We start from the raw sequence: 25,811 nt of genomic DNA, 5'->3' as shown, positions 1-25,811 counted from the left end.
CCGAAATCACCTTCCATTATAATCTTGACACATGGCACAAAATAATATCAAGTAAATGGTCAATCGAGAAGTTTTCTCGGTCACCGATCCAGGTAGTGTTGAGAACTCCAACTGATGATATTGTACCAGACAAGCCACACGATGCGTGGTAAGAGCAAGATGTCTCTTCGGTACCAACCGAGCACTTCTCCTCGGTAAACCATGGGAATCCAAATTTCAAAGTACTGAAGAGGAACTCCATTTAGGAAGGGAATCAAGATACGATTCGTTCCCTATAAATCCGTCTAAGATCAAGGAGGAGATCTTCTCCTCTCAAAATTAGAACTCTCCCAATAATTAATTTGCTCACCCTTATTCAAATTAAAAAGTAACCCGTGATTTCGTATACAGTGTGGGTGATGTATGCTCGAACATCATATGTGGGTGATGTATGATCGATCATCACCAATTCTATGACCAGAACAAGAAACCCTATAATCAAAAATGAAAATTACCGAGCAACTAAGGTAGAGTCGAGGACTTCAACAGAGGAGAATGCACGATGCTCACATGAGGCGCGGTACCTGAGAAGAGAGTACCTAGGTAAGACCAACCAAGATGTCCCTTTGATATCAACCGGGCACTTCTCCTCGTTACCCGTGGAAATCCATATTTCAGAGTACTAAAGAACATCAACTCCATTTATGAAAGGAATTAGGATGAGATTCATCACCTGTAAATCCGCACGCGATCAAGGACGAGATCTTTCCCAAACCTAACTTGCTCAGCCCCCCTATTCAAATTGAAAATAACCAGTGATTTCATTTACAGTGGGGGCTGATGTATGAATAAGAAACCCTAGAAACCGAAAAAAAATTAATTAAAAAGAGGAGCGATGCCAATGCAAACAAACAAAACGGAATCAATGCAGCAGAAACATTGAAGGGGTATTTGAGTAACTTCAATGAAACAGACAAGTTTTACTGACCTGAGGAGAGGGGACGGGTAGAGAGCGAGCGAGCGAGCGTGCGAGCGAGAGAGAGAGATGGAAGCGGTAGGCGTGTTTGGAGGAGCGAGTCCGTCTCTTGTTTCAGCGTCGTCCACTGTTCGCTCTTCAACGGAGAGAAGTCGGTTCTTATCCTGCTCCTCCTCTTACAACAGCACTCTTAAACTGCGCATTACCAGCTTATCAGCACTCTCTTCGTCGTCCCATCTTTTCTCGTATTCCCAACCATGTCCTCTCCGCCGCAAGTCCGCCAAACGCCATATCTTCCTTCCTCACCTGGTTGCTTCCATGGTTCGCTCCCTCTCCCTCTTCGTTTCTTATCATGTTCCGCAATTGATTTACTTTTGAACTTTTGTATTTTTTTCGATTGAATTCATCTGTTGAAATTTGGGGGAAACCACATTTGAAGCAATGGTTTACTGAATTTATGTGGTGTCTTCAGGAACAAGTCGAAGAGACGTATATAATGGTGAAGCCTGATGGTGTGCAGCGTGGCCTTGTAAGCTCTGTTCTTTAATGGTTTTATGCCCTGGAATCGTTGTTTTGTTTTGAGAGGAAACGTAATAGCATACAAAGTGGCTCATTACCAGCTCTATTGTTAGAAGCTAATTGGTGCACTGGTTGAAATAGCATTCAATTATCATCTTAGTGTTCAATGTTAATTTGTTTGGATTCATTTTAGGTAGGAGAAATTATCTCGAGGTTTGAGAAGAAGGGATTTAAATTGATTGGCTTGAAGCTCTTTCAATGCCCTCAAGATTTGGCAGAGGTTTGTTTGTTGCTCTCAGTCACTATATATATTGTTATGCAATTTACATGTTAGGTAAGCAAGTGTTTTATAATATTGTGCTTGCGATGTAGTGATGAAAGAGCCGGAGCTTGTTGCTCTCTTTGACTGACGAGAACTGAATAGCATGAATACCCTGCCACCGAGTGCATCATTAGTATCGATTACTGTTTGAATGGACTGATGATTAGTCGCATTTATTTTATAATATTTAGATGCATAACTGATTTCATGCTATGGTAACAGGAGCATTATATAGATCTCAAAGCCAAGTCATTTTATCCTAAATTGATTGACTACATCACTTCAGGCCCAGTCGTGTGTATGGTATTATTCGACCTTCAAATCTTACTTCTCTAGTTCACTTTTCAACTGTTCCTAAAGAACTGATCGCAATGTTATGTTAATAAGGCTTGGGAAGGCATTGGTGTTGTGGCATCAGCTCGCAAGTTGATAGGATCTACAAATCCTCTTCAAGCTGAACCAGGCACAATAAGAGGGGATCTTGCCGTTCAAACTGGAAGGTTAGGCTCTTTTGAGCCTTTTGGGTTTGACTGAATGTTTATATTATCACAAGTGGCTGCAAAATAATTTCTTAATTTCTCGTTGGCAAAGAATTTGATAAGAAACGAGGTTCCATTATACGAATGTTATTGCAGGAATGTGGTTCATGGGAGTGATAGCCCTGAGAATGGAAAGCGTGAAATCGGTAATGCCTCTTTACCCTCACACGTGTTGGCTACGAAAGGTTTTCTAATAGTGTTGTTTGAGCTTTTAATTAATTCAGTATTCAGCAAAACTAATGCGCGATGTAACTGAAAGTTTTATGCTTATTCTTACATGCTTTACGCCGGAAGTAGCCATCCAATTAGTCAGTTAGTTAATGGACTAAGATCTATGACAAGTCTATAAGTGGTCCTTATGATATAAAATAATTTCACAATTCCATATCCGATAAATGATATGGAAAAATCAAGACAAGCTTGAAATGGCCTCTTATTATTTTTATATTTGGAAAGTTCTTGCATTGGATTTGTCACTTCTTCTTTGGTCTCCCTTTATTTGCATGATGCATACTGTATGCCTAAGTTTTCATTTGCTTATTAAAGTTTAGATTAGTTGGGGATTTGAGCATTTGATAAATGAACTCTCAAGCTTTTTGTAACAAGGTAACAGTGTCCTTTTGACTCCACATAAAAACTATGACAATCTTGCAAGCAACAAATATTCATTAAACATTCTTATCCTACCTAGTGAGTTAGTATTCATAATTCACTTGGAGCATTTAGGGCAGTTAATCTATACTCTGATGCACATTTGGCAATCTAGATTTAATTGTCTCATTATTCATATTTTTCTCCAAGGACAAGTGCAGGTGCTTAATAATGTGAAAACAATGTCAAGCAAAGGTACAGACTTCTTGCACAGATACAAAGTCTGTACCTTTGCTCGACATTGATAAATAAAATATATAGGAAATTTGAATATGATCGGTGTTTAATGTGCGTTATTACCGTGATTCCACAGCTCTTTGGTTTGGAGAAGGTGAAATATGTGAGTGGACACCAGCTCAAGCACCGTGGCTGAGGGAGTGAACTGAAGTCGGTAATTGTACCGAGCATGTTTTTTTTTTTTTTTTGAGTTCTCTTCCAAGCTCCTTTATCTTAGGCTCATTTGCAGTTTGAGGAATTATTAGATGACTAATAAGGGAAGTATCTTGTTTGACTTGTGATTTTCATTTACATATATAAAAGTGAACATGTGATCCAATAATAGAGTTGCAGGAGTGCAACTTAGAAGTCACATGTTCGATTTCGGGAAACGCTTTCGCCACATATTAATTATGTGAGATAAGATCTGCATACATCATATTTGTCCTCGTTCCCATCATATTTGTCCTCGTTCCCATCCACTGTGAGAGACTTGTGTGCGAGAATTGTTTACCTATATAAAAGAACACAAAATCCTCACGTCCTGCTGTCCCAAGCCAGTACCCAAATGAGACAGCAATGCAGTTGTCCACTAATTGTGCTTTTACTGCTCAACTGGTTATTCCTGGGACCAAAGCAGTCCAATTACTATCTAAATGTAGTCACTACAAGTGCAAGGATTAAAAAGGTCTAAATCCCTCCAAAAAAAAAAGACAAAAGGTCTAAAGTCTAGATGCCTTCCCCCTTATAACATCCCAAGGTGAGTCAGATGAATTGGGCTCGTCTAGATGCCAAGCCAGTCCCAACTCTTGCTACTACACCATGGAATGCAGTAACGTAACCCATCTCTAACAAGCCTTTCTCAACAATTCATGCCTGAGTGCACATTGAATTGGCTAAGTTTAATGCACTAGGCTGGCTTATCAAAAAAAAAATTATGCACCAGGCCACAAATAATTGGAAACCATGGCGACAAAGTAGGAAGAAAATGCTGGGAATAAAATATTTAAAATACTCACCACAGAAAACCATGGCGACTAAACAAAAATGCAGTCAAAATAACCATGCTTGAATCTTTGTAAATTTGAAAGAACAAAGAACAAAGGTACAACTTGATTGGCATCAGATTCATCAAAAGGAAAGAATACAATAAGTTCAAATGCTCAATTTTGTCTTAGTTGCAAAATTGCAAGCTTCTCGAATCAGTCCTCAAACTCTATGTCAATCACTTCATAGATCAATCACACGAGACAGCTTCTGGATGCGATTTAACAAGAAGTCACCTTGTTTGATGGTTGCCTGGTAAAGAGCGTTCTTTGCATCAGGGCGGTTAGTTTCCAGAACACCAGCAACCTTATCAATCTTACAGTGAAGCTTCCCCGCTGCAATAAATCGTGATAGCTCCCTGGAAGCATATAATGGTTCATTAGCATCAGTCAGTGAAAATTCAAAATACAGACAACACCAACCAACAACAAAATCGGGTCCAGTTTTCATTTTGTTTATCTTCCTCGTCCAGTTTTCATTTTGTTTATTTTCCTCCACAAAAAAAATTTTGGAAGCATAAACCAAATGTGAGAACAAACTTAATTTAACCACTTACAGATCAATGAATTCCACTGTTACCCCAAAAGCATTCGCCATTGCTTCAATGGTAACACTCTTATAGGATTCCAAAAACTGAGAATAAACAACAGTTCTGATTTCCCTCATGTAATACCGGAAGTGCGGGTGTAAATAGCGATCCAATTTTATATGCTCTGTCAAGCCAGCTGAAAATAGAACCCAAAGAGAAACAGAGGTAAATGGATTCAGACAGCGATATAAAACTCAGTAAATCAGATTCATTTCCATCAAATCTGAAACATAAGCAACGACGATCGAAAGTTCTCAACTAAGGCAGCATCAATAATATCAAACAGATGGATGAGGCTAAAATTTGAGTATATTCAATTTAACAGTAGAGGTCATGGTGATGATTATCAACTCACCAAATGCTGAGAAAAATGATTTGTACCGACAATCATATAGTGAGTTCAAGAACTCAGACAGATATGGGATTTTCCCAATCACCGTCAAGATCTCTGGCGCATCCACCACCTGTCATAGTAGTTTAAAGTGAATAACAATGAGAGTGAATTGAAAGTTAAACAATAAAAGGCGTGGATAGATTCAAATACCTTTTGCTTTAGAGAAACCCTATCTAATGATATGATGCTTGTAAGAACGGTGTAGAATATGAAGGTGTCATAAGGAAAAATCTCATAAGTTGTGAAAGTTGAAATTGAATCCAGAAAAAGATTTGCTGCCTTCTTAAAATTTCGTGTGGACATGCAATACAAGCCTTCATACACCTTCAAACGGTTCTTCCTTTCCCAATCACCTCCCTCTTCAAACAAGCTAGCATCATAGAGGCAAAAGTTATATACCATCAGGCCACATGCCGTACCTCGAAAACAACACTTGATGACAGTTTCTTGCTTACTTCTTGGCCTTTTCAATGCTCTTGGAAATGAGATCAAAATCCATGTAGAAGAAGCCAAGCTGCAGTGTATAAAACACTAAGTCCATCTTTTGTCCAACTGCAACAGTTTTTGTTTCCGTTATCTTTAATTGCTCCAATGCTTTTTCCTTTAAGAATTAGGAAATAGGTTAGAGAATATAAGATATAATTCCAAACATATAAACAAAACAAGAGCAATGCAAAATGTACATAAGTACCTTGTCTCCAATCTTAATGTAAAACAATGATTTAGCTAAATGTGCTTCTCGAACTTCACTTTCACCCAAGTTCTCTTCAGCATCAAGAATCCTGACAAAGATAGCCGGGTATGCTCATGTCAGTGCCAACAAAAGATGTACATAGAAGCACGTGATATTATGTACATATCACAAACCATATTTATTTAGAAGTTAATCGTGTTTATAAAATACAGCACTGATTCAGATATGGATAATGCTAGAGACCCCCAAAATTTGATCCCCAAAAGTCCCCCAAATCTATGCGGTATTTAAATAGTTATTGATTAAAAACACTCATGCAAGACCCACTTCTCATCCAACACTTCACATTAAATGGGGGACTTTTGGGATCACTTTTTGGGGGTCCCAAGCATTATTCTTCAGATATTTATTCCCTAAGAAATAAATTGTACTAGGCTAAATATGTGAGAGAGAGAGAGAGAGAGAGAGAGAGAGAGGAGAGTATTAATTTTCAAGGAGTCTATTGCTCATTTGATGCTAATACACAAGCATTCAAGATCTTCACATTCAGCCCAAGAAAAGAAGCTCCCCGCAACTACTATTGGCATATTAATTGTTTGCCCTTGATGATTACAGCATATCATCATGATCCAACTCAACCGTCATCAAATTCCAGTAATTAAGGATATACATTATCCAAACCTCCAATTCCTTCCGAACTCCAAACTTCTATACCTCCCATGTAAGCCATTTGACATCACTACTATGAGCACATGAGGTGCTGAAATCAGCTCAATGAATTCAACTCACCCAGGAATTACCAATCACTCTCCCTAGTCTTACAGCATCACAAATGCAAAATAAGTAAAACTTTTGGTTCCGTTAACTCATAAAGGAGCAAAATTGTAACTATGAGAGAAGAACAACTACCAAGCAGAAAGTGACAAGACATGATCAGTCACCAACTCGTTCATGCACCTCATAGTTAACACAGAAACAACCTTAAATTATAAATTGAAGACTTGTATGCTTTCTAGTTCAGGCCTACCACAGGTTCCAAGAAAATCATAAATAGCATAGTATTTTCTAAATCTATGTTCAGGAGAGACCATGCTTCACTAAACCGAGCTTTATTTACCAAATTAACTCAAAATATGCAGAGAGCTAACATTTCAAGTGGAAAAAATATTGCGGGATTCCATGTTCAAGTCTCCTATTGATCATAACCTACTTCGATTACAGCTTTATGCTAATGCAACTATCGGTATCATTATCCAGCAAAAGAAAGCAAAATTCCAATTTCAGATCTCTTACTGTTGTCTTCGAAATTAGTCCAAACAAAATAAAAGATGAGAACTCACTTCTCCTCGAGCTTCTTAGCCTCCTCCTCGTTCCTCGCACGCATCGAATCTAAAAGGCCCTGATCCTTTTCCAGCAACCCTTCAGCCACCAGGGTTTCATACAGCGGAACCATATCTAAACAACGAAAACCAAAATAAGCATCGAGTTACGCAAAATTGTGATTAACTTGATGGAACCGCGAGTGACTCGGTATGGAATGAGCGAGTTACCATCGGCCTTGACGGTAGCGAGGACGTCCTCCTTAAGGCGGACCTTCTCGATGTCCTGGACGTCTGGGTGCTTCAAGAGAAAGCGCTTGTGAGCGAGCACTAGGTGTGGCTGTTGAGTTCCCTCCTGTCCTTCCATGGCCGGGTCGATGATGATCTGATTACTGACTCTGTTTCGATTTGCTTTGCTTGAGCAAGGAGGAACTAAATAAGCGAGTATATGTTGTTGCCTCCTACTGACTACTGTTGTAGTCTTTCCTATTTCAGAGAAGGGTGTTCTGGGCTTTTTCTCTCCAGTGGGCCAAAGCCCACAAATTTCCACAACCCTTAAAGCTCTGAGAGGTAATGGATATACAGCCGGCCCATTTCGCAACATTACGATTTATGACTTAACCATAACCACATCCCGATATCTAAGCACAAATTTGTATGGTCACTATGGTGTTAAAAAAAATAAAAATAGAGTGATGAGTGAAATCTAAGAAATTAATTAGGTTTTATTTTCGACAAACCCGACTCTATCTTATAAAATACCAATGGATAATCAAACTCAAGTTTCATGATCAATTAAATTACCTTAGGGAGATAACAATTTGGAGAAAATTAAGGTCTCTATAATGTTTTAACAAATTTAAAGTCTCAATGATATGATTTAAATACCAGTTAATTACGGGTAACATTCTCTACTATGCATGTCCGTAGACAAAACTGTTCACGAACTCCTGTTTCAACTGCACGATTGACATGTCAAGATTTTTGTTATGGCCCACACTTGTTGTAGTGGTTTATTATACATAGCATGTGAGAGATGGTAGGGTTGTCTATGGTTGAAATCAATCGTTTTTTTTTATATATATAAATTTAACCGATTGATCAATTGATTATTATCATGTTTTTTGTTTTAGTTTTTTTTTATTATCGGTCGATTTATTTGGTAAATTGTTTTTGGATTTGGTTATAATCGATAATTTTAGACCATCTTAAGAAATCAAAACCCATAAATATTGTGAGAACGAATAGAGAGAGAACACGCATCCGGACCGTCCATTGAGAAAGTAACATCCATCAAATGGGGCTTTGAAGTTCGTACTCTGAGTCTGCAGTCTCAGTCTCAGGCCCTGACTCCCTGCACTCTTCGCGATTTCCCACTATTTTTACACGCATAAGAGTACATGGGAATAGCGAGAGATTCTTCTAACGATGGGGAAGCAGAAAAAGAACGTAGGTGAAGAAGAGTCTCCAGTCGTTGATCTCTCGTGTCCCTCTTCAAGTAAATCATTCGCTTTCTTTCAGTTCTTCTGATGATTTTGTTTCCGTTAATTTATCTGTGACTATTGATTTTGAGAAGTGATTCTATCAGGGTTTTCAATGTTCCCCTGTTTGGGCAACTAGAAAAACGGAGGGAAAAACTAGAAATTGTTGCAGTGGTGTTTTATGAGCATAGTGGGTAATTGGCAATCCTCCACTATTTTTCATGAAACCCTAGGAAAAGAAGAAGGAAACCTATCTATTATTGGTCGCCAAAACAACTCCGAAAACTTTTTTTTTTCTTTTTCTGAATCTGTTTTTTCACCCCTTTCTTCATTCATACAATCATAGTCTGAAAGATGGCCTAAAAAGTTGAATGTTTGGATAATTGGTTTATATAGATCCTTTTAGGTTGAGACCCCGCAAAAAAATGTCATTGACATAGAATTACATATTTGAAGTTGAGATCGGATCTATTCATTAAAAATGATCGATTCAGTAAATTTCCTAACTTGTGGCTAGTGGCAAAGTTGTAATGGTGCAATGTAGAAGTCACAGGTGCAATTCTTGAGAACAATCTCTTCACATAATCATATTATGTGGAGGCATGGTTTTGCTTACATCATGTTTCCGACCCCAGGCTCACTGTGGGAATTCTTGTGCATTAGAGTTGTTTATCTTTACCTTCATGCATACAATAAGTTATATACTCATGTGTTCAATCTATTTGTCTAAGAGCAACTCCAAGGGAACTGCTAATGGGGTGCTATATGGCTTTAACTAAAATAGCACCCCAAGCTCAAAAATCATCATCACTCCAAGGGGAGTGCTAAATGGGGTGTTAAAATAGTACTTTGGGTGGTAGGGTGTTAAATTTAGGACCTTGCTAATTTGTTCTCCTCAGCACCTTGTTTATATCTGTTAATATTTTTGTGGATTGGTGATTAGATTAAAAATATTTGCCTTGGGGATGAGCAACGAAATTTGATCGATGAGTTTATTGTTCTCTGACAGAGATTTATGAAGATATTTCCAAACACCGCACATGTTGGCTTCACAATGTAGCATATTTGCGTGGTATCAGAAAGAAGATATCTAAACAACAAGCTGAGCAGTTAAGGAGCTTTGAATTAACTTCGCCCTGTTTTTTAGGTACATTCCCCAGTAGCAGGCGGTCAAAGGTGACTAAAATGCATGAAAATGCCATCACTAAAGAAACAAAAAAGCTAGACAGTACAACGTTTGAATCCTATTTCCAGTAAGCCATGATGTTCTGTAATTTACCTGGTAGAGTAGCTGCTAGTTTTTTCTAAGTATATTCTCAATGTTTGTCTGCAATTGGATAGAAACTTATGGAGAAGCTTGCCGGAGGATAAAAGGATTTCATTTACATACATCGACTGCTTATGGTTTAGCTTGTACATGAATATTTCCACTAAAGAAAAAGTATTGTCGTGGATCAAGAGGAAGCAAATTTTTTCGAAGAAATATGTTATTGTTCCTATAGTCATCTGGTAGGTATTTCTGGAATCTTGATCCTTTGTTTTTTCTTGTACATTGACAATCTAACCTGACCTTTTGTATGAATCTCTGCAGGAGTCATTGGAACCTTCTGATCTTTTGCAACTTTGATGAGAGTATGCAATCCAAAACCAGAACTCCATGCATGCTGTTACTGGATTCCCTTGAAAATGCTAACCCTAGGCGACTTGAACCGGATATAAGGAAGTTGGTCTTCTTCTATTTGCAAAAGTTCTGTTTCCCTGTAGCTGTAAAATTGAGTTGCTATAACATCTTTCTTATGCTTTCCAGATTTGTATGGGACATCTATAAAACAGAAGGCAGGACTGAGGATAGAAAGTCGATCTATCGAATTCCATTGTTGGTGCCTAAGGTTAGCACAAGACACACTTCCTTGACTTTGAGTCCTTCCTGTTAGACACTGAGCTTATGTTTGTAATCTCTTTGCAGGTGCCACAACAGAGAGACGGTGAAGAATGTGGCGGTTTTGTTCTCTACTACATAAACCAATTTGTGCAGGGTGCTCCAGAGAATTTCAGCATAAAGGATTTCCCGTACTTTGTGAGTTTTTGCTGTTGCTGCCACGTATATTTCGTCAAATATGTTGATGCTATTCAGTGACAGGTTGTTATTTTCTGTCACCGCAGATGGATCGAAACTGGTTCAGCGCTGACATTGTCGCACACTTTTGTGGGGAACTTAAGGCCCTTAAAATGTGATTCTCGCTTCTCTTGGCTGACCTGGTGTAGGAGCTGTAAATTCCAATTGCCTCTTAGGTCTTAACTTGTGTTTTGTCTTTTGGGTAGATGATGTTAGAGTATATGCAGGTAAAAGGAAGTTCACCCTATATGTGCAGTGAGTTTGTCATTCTCTATATTGTAAGATCTATAATATTTGAGAATTGCCAAAAATTATAATATTTATACCTTTCTCCCTTTTTCTTTTTTTTTTTTGGGTTCTCTGTTCTGTGTTATTATGACATTTTTACATAAGAAACTCGCCTTCACTGCGGCTCCCACAACATCTTCATCATTCGGTAATGGTTTGAAGCCTTTGGTCCCGTTGTCTCGGCCTTCCCCTCCAGATTCAGAACTTCCAAATTCTCCTGTCAGGCAAACACATTGACGAGTACATCACCAACTGATCGACAAAATGCCTCAACCACCACACTTACCATACATCAACAACCGCCTACTTCTGCTTATGTTCAGGCAGGATTTACCTTCTCCGGCAACTGACTGCAAGCAAGTTATTTCTTGCTGGAGCTTCAAGAAAGAATAAAATTGACAGCCTTAGGTACGCTAGCTGCAGATTGTGAAGCTGACAGGAGATCAGATGACCATAAGATGATATTAGTGTTCGAGCATAAATTGCGCTGAGATAAAAGAAAAATATACTCAATTTGGGTGTAAGATGCCATGCAAGATGTAACATGATCCATTAATAAAAGAGCAAGTATCTTCTGTGAACATTTTCGTGCTCAAAGATGCTTGGTTTGACATATAATTTTTAATACAAATAAAAGGTTCATCAAAAGAAGGAAAAGAGAAGTGTTCTACATATCTGTGCTCCTCCCATCAACAATTGGAGCCCCTTTGTGTGGAAGTAAACGGCCAACCAGAAAATTGAGTAAAGGAAGTTTAGCTTTTTCAGAAATACTAGCCTTCTCCTTCTAATGAAAGATCTCATACAGCGGAATTTGCACGAGGACGAGTCAATTTGACTCAAATACACACATTTCATCAATCACCATTGTCCATCCTTTTCATCTAGTAAATGGAACCAAGATCATACCTGCAATCAAAGAATAAAATCAGACAATTGTTACCATTCCAACATTTGCCATCCTTTCACCTGGTTAATGCTATCAAGATCCTAACCTGCAACAAAGAATAAAATCAGACAATTGTTACCATTCCAACATTTGCCATCCTTTCACCTGGTTAATGCTATCAAGATCCTAACCTGCAACAAAGAATAAAATCAGAACAATTTTCACCATTTCCAAACTTTGGTTAGAGACTATTGAATTCCAAACCTCTGGCCATATGGTAACCAATTAAAGGAAGATAAGAGAAATGTATAGGAACGGCCTCAGTTTGGCACCTAGCTGGTCAAGATTATACTTCAATTAGAGGCTGTTGAAAAGAATTTGTTTGAAATATGTCCAATAAGATGATAAGAAACCCAAGAGTGAAAAGTCGCCTCAGAAGAAACTCTTGTGGGGGTTGTTTTTTTTTTTTGAATAGAAAAGATTTATCAATGGCACCAAGGGAGTGCAACCCAAAAACAAACCAGAATTACACGTTCGAGAAATTAAGGCAATCAAAAAGATTAGAACAATTTCCACTCAACCACAGCTCAAGTACAAAAAGCCATCTATCCAAGAAAACCTCGAGCAAGGACTCTTGTGGGGTATTTTAGATTACCTGCTCGTAAGAGGCAGTTGTAACTTTGTCAAAGGAAAGCTTCATCAGAAGAATAAGAAGGGTTCTAAGCCACATTGGCAATTAAAATTATAATAATTATCCAACATCTTTAAGCATATTATACATTGAGCTTCCCTCCTGGACTACCGGGTGATGTGATGAAACTCCCACTTAATGCAAGATGAGGATGAAAGATAAAAAGGCTTTTTTTCCCTTTCAAAATATCAATTTGTTTTCCTTGGCCACTGTATTAGCAACTGTCACACGACTCCACATTTCATCATGCCATGTCTAGAACCCTAACTCGTCATCAATATCCTTTCAGCCAAGTATATGACTGGAACTCTAACACACACATGTTGGAATATGCATATAAACATGTACAAACACACTCACAAAGATATCTGCACAGGCATATACTTACCAACATGTATCAATCGCCAACTATGAGGGTTTTGTTTTTCCTCCAACTCGTGCGATTCGCCTCAGCTCCTGGGTTCCTCCTCTCATTTCTCTGCAAATATTACAATAGAATTATGCTTTTTTTGAAGCTTAGATAAACGGAATTCTCAAAAGCTAGAGACAGTAGTCACAGTACCTTTGGTACAAATAAATAATAACATAGAAAAGAGGTAGCAGCATCAATGTCAATATTGATATAGCCAAGTAGAATATACTTGCTTGCTTCTGGGAAAAAAGAAAAAAGAATGACATACTTTAACTGTGAAGCAGAAGTTTCAAAACTAAAGACTCCAGGACATGTTCGACACGTCATCGAGAAGAAATTTAAGCCTTACTGTGCCTCCTCTAGGAAACATTTTTCTCTTTTGTGAACAAGTATGGGCATCACAAAATTGCCGCAAAAACAGCTCTACAAAAGACAAGAGAATGTCAACATAAGAGAATTGACAACAGTGTGAGTGATATTTTGTTGTAAATAAGTTAAAGAATTCTCTGTACAACCATTGAGTGTTAGATACACTGAAGACAGAAGGAAATTGTTTGAATAGTTTTCATATATTTTTACATATACCGTGAAGACGGCTTGACGAGGGACCATGATTAACGGGGAAACAGCTATCTGCAAGACTCTGTAAAACAGGAAGCAAATATAAATGAGGAAAAATGTGGGAATTGAAAAGATCAAGCAATTATAAAGGTCATAAGCAACCTCACAAAGATGGCAGTTCCTTTCGACAGCTGCAGGATTACATTTTGTTTTGGTAGACTTGTAATTCGGTACAAAATCACAGTGCAATGCTCCACATAAATCAGCCAAGCACTTGCTGTCATTCTGAAGCAAAAAAAGAAAAGTCATGCGACGCAAGTAAGCCATTTTTTGCATATAAATAGGTGTCACCATATCATCATGAAATTGAAAATATGATTTCAAATGTAGCCAACACTCTGATCCAAATTTGTAGACTAGTTGTTCGATTCAAACAAAGATCATTTACTTTGAGATGTTGATGTCCAACGTAGACAAAAACAACGCCGTAGATGACAAAGTGTTAATATTTATCAAAGGAACGGGAACCAGGTCCACATACCACATTCAAAAGATTGTAGTGCCTGTTGTCAAAATGCTGATCAAGAAATTTTTCTGCATGGAAGATTTTCTTACAGTATCCACAACGCCATTCATTTACATCAACGTGTATCTTGTGCTGCTCCTGGTCCCTGAACAAGTCATTGTCTGGATGCAGTCTACACTTCCTTGAAATCTGATACTGCTCTTTTTCCACAAATGGCATCAAATACTAAAAGCAATGCATACAAAAAGTCACAGGACTGTCATCAAAATGATCAATATCAAATATCAAAGACTGGATTCATTGTCTCACAAACCCTGAGCAGTTACCTCCTCTATAATTTGCCAAGCTGCTCGACTTCTTTCTCTCGAGCAATGCACTTCAGGGGTTTGCTCTTCTTCTTGCTTGAATGTTCTAAACATGCTCAAAATAAAACTCAAATACATCAAAATTTCAAGCTGTGATGCCATTTTACGACATATACACACTAATTTGAAACTTATACATCAAAATTCCAGCATTACCTTGTGCCTTCAGGTTCTTCGAAGCCCTAAACAAATCAGTGAAGGCGAAATACATCATATCTGTAGCTAAAAACTTTCATTTTTCACAGTACAGATGCATAAGTTCACACTCATGCATTTCAAAGCCAATAAATTAAACTCTCCTCATAGAATACATCAACTCACCAAATTTACTAAACCTGCTAATTTCAAGATTAACAAAGCTAAGATGACATCGGATTCTCAGCCATCAGTTTGTTCTTGATATGATCGAACATGATACTTGGTCCCAAAAAACATATCTTTAACAGAAATGGATTTTAACCCCAAAAGAAGACGAAGAAGAACACAGAAAGGAAAATATTTGAAGAAGAACACAGAGAGAAAAACCCAAAAGATCATGCGAGAATTCGAATTCACCCGAGCTCAGATACAGTTGGCCAAGTGCTTATGCTAGTCAAGCTTGAATATATGTACCTGGGCAAATGATTCTCGCAGGGAAAGCAAAACCAAGAAAATAATTGAAGTTATTGCCGTGGCTCTCCTCATCTCTGACCCCGATAGATTCATAGGTCCGGTACTCCTGCTTCCCCTGAGACACAGGATGCAAAAGCTCTTTTCTTTCTTTTTCCTGAAGACACGAAGTACAGAGTCTACAGACTACAGATGGAGAAGAAAACTATAACTGAAGGATCCGGATGGATCACAGCCCACAAAACCGAACCATTGCACCCATATTTGCCCATTCGATAATATTTTGGGCTAAGCCGTTTGCCTCTCAAAGGAGTTTGTCTGCCAGCCCAGTCAAAAGCCTTTTGGCCCAATTTCAATACTCTAGTTGACTCCTCAATAACCCTTTTTTTTGGTAACATAAAAGTACAGAACCCACCCATTTATCCAATGGACAGCTGGGTGATAAACCCCACAAACGTTATGAACAAGTTGAAATCTAGACTTAGACTAAGACTCAGTTCGGAAGATAATGTAAGATAGCATTCGCATACCTTGAGCTAAACAAAGACCCATATCACAAATTACGATAATAAAAACACCCATGAAACTTTAACTCACTCCCACTTGTGCTAAAAATTACCACGATCAAATTCACCAACTCTCTTCAAGCCATGAACTAATAAAGGGACTTAATTTCACCATCTCAATTTAATAACCCTCTTCAAGCCATAAACTGATAAACGGACTTCTTCCTCTTGGTTACCGGTGACGGCACTAATGGGTGTGGTTTTTGATGGCAAAGGGCCTTTATGTGCTATCAGCTTGGGAAAGGGGGTTTCAAGCAACTTGGGACCTCAAAGATTTTACGACCATACTTTGCACCTTGGGCTATTAGAGTTGGTCGATGTACCATTTTCACACCATGGACTCACATAAAGGTAGCTAGCCAGCCAGGCCACATTCTTATGGTCTTCCCTTCCTTGACCATTGCGCAAAAAGGGGAAATTATAGTAAGACGTATCTGCACACAAGCTCGCATATTGGCAGTAGTGACCAGGTCAAGGGGCAATATTGCAACCACAGCATGGGAAGACGGCAATAGAGAAGTTTAGTATGGGGCACAACAGTGTCTAGCAACAACAATGGTGAATGCCGACCATTCCGCATAAGAGTGTACCTGCTCATAAGTCATAATATTTTCCGATTCAGTAGCCTGGGATCCTTGGGATCTTTCAGATCCTATACATTACAAACACTCGCATGGAACCATGCTCACCTTAATAAATATTTATATAGAACAGTTGTAATATTACAACCACCACCAATGAAATAATCTATTTTTTCCTGGTTCATGTGAAGCTCAAAGATGGGCGCAGTCCAATTCTTACTTTTTCTTCTTACCCTTCTTTCTTGAACTAGTTTCAGCCCCTTCTTCCTCTTCTGCCTTCTGTTCTGCCTCCAATACGGCCAGCTGACACAGGCCAAAAATTATAAAGATACATTAAGAATTGATACAATGTGAATGCCAATAACTTCAACCAGTGAACCAAATACCGAACAAAGTGAGAAGAATACCTCATCAAGAATTGGTTTAAGCTCCCTGAAACGAGATTCAGCTAGATCAAAACCATCCTTGCGAAGCTCCTGTGATGAAGATATAACATAATCAGAAAGTATGTGAGGGACTAGGTCTCTTTGCTCATATTAATGATCACTGAACCAAGGCCTGATTAACGAATTACATAAAGAGCAAATTATGCACTACCTAAAAAGTACCTAGAACATATTGGCATCAATAAACAACTCTCAGAAGACAAACGTTGAATTCTTTCCCTATATCCAGTCAATGTTTAGGAGTAACCAAATTAATAATAAAAGCCAGAGGCAACCGATTGAGGGAATAGAAATTTGGCTGCATAAATATCATCAAATCTAACTGAAATTAAAATTTGAAAATAATAGATAAATCTGCTTCTGTTTTGATACCATCAAGGCATCACCATCCTGGAGATAACCATAACAAGTTAATTTCTTTACGAAGCCTAATTCCCAGTTTCCCATCAATAAGAAGCGGAAATACCTCAACTTCGACTTTCAGTCTCAATGAACCATTAAAACCCATTAACTTCACACTATGAATCATAAGTCATTAACTAACGAAACATAAGGGCCGAACATGCCCCTTAATTAATCAGCTAGCATAGAAGGAATACAGAAGGGAGAGAAATGAGAAGTGGAAGACTAATTTATTACAGAGAAACAAAAAACAACAACAGACCTTGCCGGTGTGCTGAGTATGTTCGTGAGCTGCCATTTGCCAGTACAGGTTTGTACGTCTATAAAAATCCCTCAAAGATTCTCCAGGCTTCAAATTTATAAAGGAAACAGAAAGCCATGAGTTGAAAGCAGAAAGTAAAAAACGACAAGCAGTTAAAATGCAGAGAATCATAATTCAATAATTGAGAGAAAAACTCAAAAACCTTTTTGAAAAGGTGAGAGAAAAACTCAAGTACGATAAATTGAGAACTTGGGACCTTAAAACAGATCCATTTGCTCAAGATTTAAAATATTGAAAGGAGTAGTTTTCTTCTGATCTGAAATCATTGTCAGAGAGCAATAAAAAAAGTACCATTGGAGTTCTTTGTGATTCCGAAAGGCCAAGACTGGCTCTAATCTGCTCTATTCTAGCTCTTTTCTCCTTTCTCCGAAGAGGTTTTCCCTCACCCTTTATCATAGCGACAGCATCTCCCATCTGGATTGATGTGGCACCATTATCGGTGGCCTACATAGAGCGAGGTAAAAAAATTATACAACTTGAAAGAGGTTCAATGATTATAGAGTCAAAGTAAAGATCAAAGCACAGACAGATGCCAGAATTTTCACTGTGAAGACAGAAGCACAACATGCTTCCCAACACCCACCCAAAAGACTGCAAAAGCCACTAATTTGGCCGTAAGAAGTGGAGGAAGGGGTTGTGTTCCAACCCATATAATCGTCCACAGAGCAGAAATATAAAGTCAACATGTCCCAAATTTGTAGTGAAAACCACATCAGAAGATTGCATCCATTTCAATATAATAAAAGAAAAATCAAATACCTAAAATAAATTCAATGCAGATAGATATTCAATCACTTTGAAATTCTCTATATACTAAAACCAGTTTGACAGAGATAAGAAAGAAAAGAAGAAAAGAAATAAGCAAAGAGTTACAATTTAAACCTAATTTCACAACATAAAAGGGCGAAAGTCTAGCGTTGGATCTCTCTTTAAAATTCTCTATATACTAAAACCAGTTTGACAGAGATAAGAAAGAAGAAAAGAAAAGAAATAAGCAAATAATTACAGCGAAAATAAACTTAATCTCACAAAATAAAAGGGCGAAAGTCTAGGGTTGGATCTCCTTGACCCACAAACACATTAACAGATGCACCCGTGCACGCGGGGAGGGAGAGAGAGAGAGAGATAGAGAGGCTATGGAGAATCACTAAAAGCATGAGAATATTGAGAACCTCCGTGTTATCATTATCGTCATCATCGTCGTCATCGCTGTCATTGTTATCACTGTTAGATTCATCTTCACTACCATCCTCGTCATCATCTTCATCCCCATCTTCCTCTTCTGAGGCTTCTACCCATTCAGATTCAGTATCCTAAGATAAAAATGAAAAGGCAAGTCAGGCTAACAAAAAGCTGAAGAAAACAAATTTCATAGAAGCACGTGTGAGAAATAGTCAAACATGATAACACAAACGGAATTTACCATTTCACAAGCTACAGTTACCAAAAAAAAAGACGAAAAAAAACCGCTGTCTAAATAATTGTAAGTGACAAGATATAATGAATTTTTATTTGTAAGGAAGAACAACATACTGCTATGATGCACTTCCATTCATCGAGTTTGCTAAGGTTGAGAGAATACAAATCATCAAGAGTAATTTCTTGATCTTTATGCTCCATCATGCCCCCATATATGTATAAAGTATCTTTAGCGACAACCATGCAAGAATTTATACGTCCGCAAGGCTTCACTATCTAAGGACTCAAACATTTATATAGAGGTTAATAAATCAAATAATTGGACAAATTTACGCGAGACAACTGTTTTGTTATTATATGACAAACCTCTGTAGGCAGAGAATTTTGGAGATCCAATTTAGCACCGGATCCATGAGGCCTTGGATCAGATCCAGCAAGTTCTAGATCATCCACAGTCGAGCTTTTCGCCAGATACTGAGATAATTCATCAACACTGCTGTCCATATCCCCAACTTCTTCATGGTACCCTGCATCACCGTCGTCCTCATTCGCTTCAGGATGGACTGGTTCAACTGGATCTATCTTAACCTCAAAATCTGAATTATCAGATTTCTGTTCAGGATTCTTTTTCAACTGCAAAACACCCACCAACACTAAGTCCAAAATGAACATCCTCATAACTAGTCACCAGCAGAAATACAGAGTATAAATTAAAATTCGAACATAAAACTGTGGAAAATCCCAAAGAAGATGATCGAATATATGGATTGACATAGAAATCAGCAGGCATCTAGCTACAATTTCATAACATACCTTATCTTTTGCTGACTTTGTTTTCCGCAATTCCAACGGATACCTATAAAGAAATGGATTTTCTGTTCAAATGCCTGAACCATACACAATCACTTCCCAATCATTCCTTGCCACATTTATATAAAAGAATTGCATAACCTCTAATCTATGCAAGACAACATGGTGTTTATCACAGTGCTATCAAATAAGCATCATCTAGTAAATGTTCTTAATTATCTAAAACTATCTCTACGAATTCTCTGACAGTTACTTGGTGGCATGGGCATGAGGATCTAGTCTACTAATTTTACCAATAATCATTTTCAAGAAACCCATTATCACTTTCAAAAGAACTAAAAAACCATAAAAGAAAAACAACAGCAATGCCATGCAGCTAGCAAATTAAAGTCACAGTAGATTTCCACTTATGGACACAGACAATCATTAAGAAAAAAGAAACCATTTAGCGTAGATACAGCATGACTCACCAACGCTGATTGTCCAATTGAAATCCATAAAGTTCATTCAAGAACAAGCTCATTAATGCATCACCTGCAATAAAGCCACCAAAAAATGATGGTATGACCTCACATCTGACCATACATAAAGAACGAATAAAATTTAGAACGCAATAAACGAGCTTGTCCAATCAGAATCTCACTCTGTAAAATGAAAGAACGTCACTTAATCCAAGAAGCGGCATCCAACAATTTAAGATCATGGATACAGAACATATTTGACCATTAAAATGCTGTATAAACTAGTATGATAATTTAGTTGCATGCAATTTCTATGTACTTATTTCCAAAATTGACATCCGTTGTCGTTATTTGCCATCTTTTCAGCATCTTGTACTAAATGGATTAACTCATATGATTATCAGTATTGATCCCCCAATTGGTAATACCTTACACCTTCTAAGATAGAACTCTAGTTTGATTTCAAGTTAATCCAAATTGACTAATCAAGCAAACTGATGCAAAACAACAAGACATCATACATATGGAAAACGTCCTCAATTCACCGGTTCTCATATTTATTAGTAGATAGATATACCATTACCCAAACCATCCAATTAATGATCCATAAAACATGAATACAAAAATAACAATATACATTGCCATCTCTCCAACAGTTTATAGCTGAGCCTAAATAAGAGTTTCATTCTCAGGTTTTATCAATGATTATAAAAAAAAATTTCTTATTTGTTATTCATTTACTCATTTACACACCTAAAGAATATTAAAATTCCCAGAAGAAGGAAGAATGAGAATGCCGATTATTGGTTATCATCTCTATCTATATTAAGACAATGGCCACTCTAATGTCTCGTCAATCATTAGGAAAATCTACTGGTTTCACACAGACCAATAACAGAGAAAAGAAGTTGTCAAATTAAATACAATTGGGCAGAAACATTCATAGGGATTTATTGGGGAAATGCACCTGGTACTGTAGCATTATAAACTGTATTGTTACTCTTGCTCCCATCAGGATTGGTATGCTCTCAGATCTTCACTACCCTAATTGACTTTCTGGCTGACGGTTCCACTACAATATTTCTAGTGTCTGGGTATTGCTAATCTTAGTTCGACTCTAGTGATCTTTTGTATCACCATTTTCCTATCCTTCTAAGGAGAATGTGTCATAGCTCTCCCCCGAAAACGTCCGGGTCGAAATATGGCTTTCAAATTAAGTTATGAATTAGTAGATGCTGCCAAAGGGAGTGGCGACTTTAAAGAAAGTAAATACTACATAGGAAAATGAGAAAAACAAGGCAAGATTCAGAGACGTGCATGATTTTGAGAAGATACAGCTATGAAGAAACAAGAGTGAGTAATGAGCACACAAATTCATGCAGACTAACCTCCAACTTCCATATCCACAACACCTCCAAAAAGCAAAGCTCGCTTCTTATGAACACACATGGAACACCCAGCACGAGGTCCAGGTGGCATCCCACTTTTCTTTACCTGTCACATAAAATGAGTGTGAAACACAGAGGGGAAAGTTGAGGATAGATAATAACCAAAATAAAAACGGGAGAAGATAATGCAAAAAGTATTTGTGAGGATATAATCAATTATTAATTTGTCAAAAATGAGACCACAATCAAAACAGCATAAAAATGAGTCTTGTGAAACGTTAATCATATCTAACTACAGATTAATAACTTCATATATAAAAGGAAAAATACAACAGATCAATAAAGATTTAGACAACCACTAATTTTAATGATAAAGAGCCTCCTCATTCAGGAAGTACAGAAACTTTAAAGACGAAAAAAAAAATGAAACTTAAATCTAATTTAGTAGTGAAACCTTTGCAAGCAACACCTCAAATTCTTACCAGAAGAAACAGTAGGTGATATTGTAACAGTTTTATCAGTAGGTACAAAACCATAAGGAGAATTTCATAAAAGATGATGCCTAAAATTTGCTTTTGTACTATAAATTACATTCTAGGATACTTGCTCAAGTTGTAGACCAATAAATGTTATGAAAAAACATGAAGTCAAGAAATGGCCCAAATACAGGGAGGCATCCAAAACCATGTATCCTTCCCCTATTGGCCACGGGTCAATATTTAATAAAGAATCGAAAGGCATAATGAACCTTGTTCCATTCCCAAGTCCTAGGATCAAGGGACCACATGTCGGAATGAACAATTCCTTTCTCAGACCCGTTCTTATCAGATGAAACCTCTTTTGAATATCCACCATATAAGAGAATCTGCAATGTCAAAGAGGGTAACAGATCAAAAGATTTTAATTACTGAATGAGCCATACTGAAGAATAAACTAATATCATAAGCTCGAACAGACGAATTTTTTCGTTCTCTGACCTCATCTTGATGAACAAAAAGCTGAAACCCACTTCGAGCGCTCGGCCACATGGATCCAGGCTTAGGCTTTATTTCTTGCCACTACAATGCAACATTCCATCATTTTTGGTTACATGGCACATAGGGGTGATAGACAAGAATTGTAAAACCATCCAAACAAACACATGAAGGTATGTTACCTTAAACTGATCCAGGTCAAAACAGTACAGATCATTATAATATCTGTTTGCAGAAACACAAATTAAAAACGTATCATCACCAATCAAATTTTAAAGGAGAATGCTGTTACAAAATTTAAGCAACATCTTTTTCATTCATTCTTTATCAGGGTTTAATAGAACGTCAATTGCTCATACAAACAAACATATTTAAGCCAAATAACATGATTGACAACTTTACTGCAAACATTGAGAACAATACTTAAGTAGCTAAAACGTCAAACACAAGCAAATGAGACTAAGAAGGATCAAATCTCTTATATGAAATCCAAATGCTGTTACTTTAAGGCCAAAAGTTCCCCAATATTCCAGGTTTTCGCTTCCATTAGGTTGGGTAACAATTCCTACGGGAATTGATACAAATAAATACACACACTCGCAACAATCTCACACACACATACATGCTTCTAAGATAAGCATCCTGTCACAGTAAAATAAGATCATTTTAACCAGTAGGATATAAGTGAACATGATTCTTTCAGTTCCCCTCAGTGAACATGATTCTTTCAGTTCCCCTCTCAAGCAAAATATCAGGCATGACGATAACATGAATAAGAGGCCATCCAAAGGACAGTTACTCAGATTCTGAATGATATAACTTGCAACTATAATAGGAAATAAAATGAAACAAATTTTGCAAATCACAATGAACACAAAAAACATGAGTTAATAGTTAATATGCCTTAAAAAGTGTTGGATAAAGATCTATCAACAACCTCACTTCTCTAAGAGTGTCATAGAAGCCACCAAAAATAATAATCTTGTGCTTGTATAAAACCTGCAGCAGAACCAAAATATTGTAGACAGGAAAGAAGTCAATGAGAGAGAGAGGAAGGGATGAAAATACATAGGTGAAATTGACACGTATAAGTTTTTATGACAATGCAGCATTAGAATCTAAACAAAGTTCCACATCTCAATGCCATTGAAATTTAACCAGATCATACCATTCGATGACCTGAACGGGGACTTGGGCCGCCTTTAAAATTAAGCTGTTCCCATTGATTTGTTTTAATATCCAACATCCAAAAGTCCTACAACAATGTAATTTAAAGATAAAATTTTCAAAAGTTTAACAGATCACGAGGGCAAATTGTCAAAAACCATAGTAAGCCCCTCAATTTTTCACCACAAATCGAGCAGTGACCAGCAAAATATCTAAATCATATGGCACCTTGTAATGATGGAATCGCTCCTGATTTGGGGATGTAAACTCACCACCTTAAACAAACACACAAAAAAATACATATGTAATACGAAGTAGCTAAACATGAAAGCGATAGTCAGTATCCGATAAAATTTGTCAAGTTACCAAAGATATAGAGATAATTCTTCCAAGCAACCGCCTGATGAGCACTACGAGGAGGTGGACTATTAGGGCTTGATATCAACTTCCATTCTTGCTTTTCTACATCATACCGATAAAGATGACCGTATACAAACGTCTGCATGGGTAAAGAAACACACATTAAATACTAAGAGTAAAAATTCATTTACTTGAAAAAAATAAATAAAATAAAAACACAAAATCCTACCCAAGATCTTGAAACCTAACCTTATTACCATTGTAGAATTCTCCCCCATAAAGTATCAGTTCAGTCTCTTTCAAGGGATTGACATTTAGCTACAAAATTTTTCACCACAATCATTTAATAGTTACTCAATTTGAAAAGGAAAACAATGTAAAAACACTAATATGGTATCTGTAAATATTGCTAATAACCATTCATACAGCCTTACCGTACAATTGGATCGAGGAGATGGTGCTGGAACATTTTCCTCAATATGAACGTCCTTCTTCTTGGCTTCCTCCTTCTGTATGCTCAACTGTAAAATCACTCATTGTTCATTTTCGTTCAATTAGTAATGGTGGGCTTGAAAAAAAAAAGTCAGAATATAACTCTTCACCAACAAATAAATGTCAGACAATCATTCATTTTATGAGTAAGACTCAATTTGATGATTGCATAGCTGGATATATAAAACGGTCGCTATCTAGTATCAAACTTGAAAAAACAGTCATCATTGATTTGCTTAAAAGATTATGCAGGACAATTGTCCTGAGTCGACATCTCACAAATTCACCACTTCGCATATCAAAGTGTGTGTTTGATAAATTGAACTTTCTTTTTTTGAACAGAAAATTTTTTATTAAAGGCACCAAAGGGTTGCAACCCAAGAACAAACCATATTATATAAGTTTGATATAATCAAAAAAAATTGAACAGAAATTTTTTTATTAACGGCACCAAGGGGGTGCAACACAAGAACAAACCAGATTACATAAGCCTGATATAATCGAAAATATTAGAACAAGTTCTAAAGGGCCAGAGATAAATTGTTTTTATACTCCATGCATAGAAATTCGTAAACTCCGCTCCTTGTTCTTTCATCTACAATCACTTTCCAGTGAAACAAAAAAAAATCACAAATCATGAATTATTCGCAGACAATTCCCGGTTCAAGTAAACTCACATCTACTGTCTAACTTTGGACACAAAATATAATCCTCTTACTATAAAAAAAGTGATCAATGAGATTAGAGTATATGAAGCACATAAAAAGCAAAAAACACAGAAGATGTGAATGAATTGATAAGAAAATCATACCAGAATGGCATCAATGTCGTCTTCCGGAGAGAGTTTCTTGCTTTCTCTGCGAGCTTTCTTCTCTTCGGCTTTGGCTGTCTTCTTCTCTGTTTTCTCTTTTCCTTTTCCTGGCTTCTTCGTCTTCTTGCCCATCGTCTTACTTCACTTCAACTTCGCTATGAGTTCAGGGCTGCGGAGAAGAAGAAACACGAGAAGAAGCGGCGAACACTCACCTCTTCAGCGCCCTTTGCCGACGTCATCGTTTCAAAACCACTTTTCCAATTTTGAGTTTTGGGTCAAATTAAGCTTAAGCCTAGCCCATGGCAACAGTGCTCATAGATCGTGACATTTTTTGCCAGGCCCAACGTGCGAAAAATTGTTTAGGGTTTGATTGGGCCTTCGGAAAATTAGGGTTCAAAAGATTTTACGGACCTCAGATTCTCCGCAATCCAG

General features: G+C 37.4%; 5 protein-coding genes across 11 annotated transcripts; 2 read left to right on the top strand and 3 right to left on the bottom strand.

Moving 5' to 3' along the window:
* The first annotated feature begins 968 nt into the window (after positions 1 to 968).
* Positions 969 to 3,594, top strand: LOC119986115 (nucleoside diphosphate kinase 2, chloroplastic). The gene is made up of 7 exons (XM_038830667.1): positions 969 to 1,276; positions 1,428 to 1,484; positions 1,668 to 1,754; positions 2,019 to 2,099; positions 2,184 to 2,296; positions 2,432 to 2,481; positions 3,300 to 3,594. Exons 1-7 carry the CDS (start codon positions 1,025 to 1,027, stop codon positions 3,365 to 3,367), a joined length of 708 nt encoding a protein of 235 aa, XP_038686595.1. The 5' UTR covers positions 969 to 1,024; the 3' UTR covers positions 3,368 to 3,594.
* Positions 3,595 to 4,180: 586 nt separating this feature from the next.
* On the bottom strand, positions 4,181 to 7,710 carry LOC119986114 (26S proteasome non-ATPase regulatory subunit 6 homolog). The gene is made up of 8 exons (XM_038830666.1): positions 7,477 to 7,710; positions 7,267 to 7,381; positions 5,924 to 6,014; positions 5,688 to 5,833; positions 5,383 to 5,602; positions 5,194 to 5,302; positions 4,806 to 4,974; positions 4,181 to 4,607 (listed from the first exon to the last, which is right to left on the bottom strand). Exons 1-8 carry the CDS (start codon positions 7,610 to 7,612, stop codon positions 4,433 to 4,435), a joined length of 1,161 nt encoding a protein of 386 aa, XP_038686594.1. The 5' UTR covers positions 7,613 to 7,710; the 3' UTR covers positions 4,181 to 4,432.
* Positions 7,711 to 8,524: 814 nt separating this feature from the next.
* On the top strand, positions 8,525 to 11,176 carry LOC119985998 (probable ubiquitin-like-specific protease 2A). Its single transcript, XM_038830508.1, has 7 exons — positions 8,525 to 8,743; positions 9,736 to 9,979; positions 10,068 to 10,235; positions 10,318 to 10,449; positions 10,534 to 10,615; positions 10,693 to 10,803; positions 10,890 to 11,176. Exons 1-7 carry the CDS (start codon positions 8,674 to 8,676, stop codon positions 10,959 to 10,961), a joined length of 879 nt encoding a protein of 292 aa, XP_038686436.1. The 5' UTR covers positions 8,525 to 8,673; the 3' UTR covers positions 10,962 to 11,176.
* Position 11,177: 1 nt separating this feature from the next.
* Positions 11,178 to 15,365, bottom strand: LOC119985999. Of its 7 annotated transcripts, XR_005465192.1 has the most exons (12): positions 15,184 to 15,364; positions 14,728 to 14,753; positions 14,533 to 14,626; positions 14,222 to 14,431; positions 13,843 to 13,965; positions 13,705 to 13,762; positions 13,469 to 13,542; positions 13,270 to 13,358; positions 13,096 to 13,185; positions 11,802 to 12,036; positions 11,465 to 11,562; positions 11,178 to 11,347 (listed from the first exon to the last, which is right to left on the bottom strand). XR_005465192.1 is itself a non-coding variant. In XM_038830511.1 (10 exons), exons 1-9 carry the CDS (start codon positions 15,274 to 15,276, stop codon positions 13,116 to 13,118), a joined length of 828 nt encoding a protein of 275 aa, XP_038686439.1. In that variant the 5' UTR covers positions 15,277 to 15,365; the 3' UTR covers positions 11,178 to 12,036; positions 13,096 to 13,115. The 7 variants fall into 7 exon arrangements, 4 of the variants coding, with proteins under 4 accessions (XP_038686439.1, XP_038686438.1, XP_038686440.1 ...); XR_005465190.1 differs by having other exon boundaries at positions 11,465 to 12,036; XR_005465191.1 differs by having other exon boundaries at positions 11,178 to 11,562.
* Positions 15,366 to 16,290: 925 nt separating this feature from the next.
* LOC119984976 (kelch domain-containing protein 4) lies at positions 16,291 to 25,623 on the bottom strand. The gene is made up of 20 exons (XM_038829116.1): positions 25,380 to 25,623; positions 24,511 to 24,597; positions 24,326 to 24,394; positions 24,083 to 24,215; positions 23,945 to 23,991; positions 23,718 to 23,804; positions 23,487 to 23,548; positions 22,732 to 22,774; positions 22,553 to 22,633; positions 22,324 to 22,440; positions 21,576 to 21,681; positions 20,197 to 20,260; positions 19,730 to 19,772; positions 19,283 to 19,549; positions 19,031 to 19,192; positions 18,670 to 18,810; positions 17,789 to 17,941; positions 17,438 to 17,524; positions 16,735 to 16,803; positions 16,291 to 16,630 (listed from the first exon to the last, which is right to left on the bottom strand). The coding sequence occupies exons 1-20, from the start codon at positions 25,509 to 25,511 to the stop codon at positions 16,544 to 16,546; spliced, it is 2,037 nt and encodes a 678-aa protein (XP_038685044.1). The 5' UTR covers positions 25,512 to 25,623; the 3' UTR covers positions 16,291 to 16,543.
* Between the last annotated feature and the right edge of the window lie 188 nt (positions 25,624 to 25,811).

The sequence above is a fragment of the Tripterygium wilfordii genome, chromosome 19 (genome assembly GCF_013401445.1).
Source record: "Tripterygium wilfordii isolate XIE 37 chromosome 19, ASM1340144v1, whole genome shotgun sequence".
NCBI classification, from domain to species: Eukaryota; Viridiplantae; Streptophyta; class Magnoliopsida; order Celastrales; family Celastraceae; genus Tripterygium; species Tripterygium wilfordii.
The sequence above is the reverse complement of the archived record's forward strand: the minus strand, read 5'-3'. Positions and strand labels throughout refer to the sequence as shown.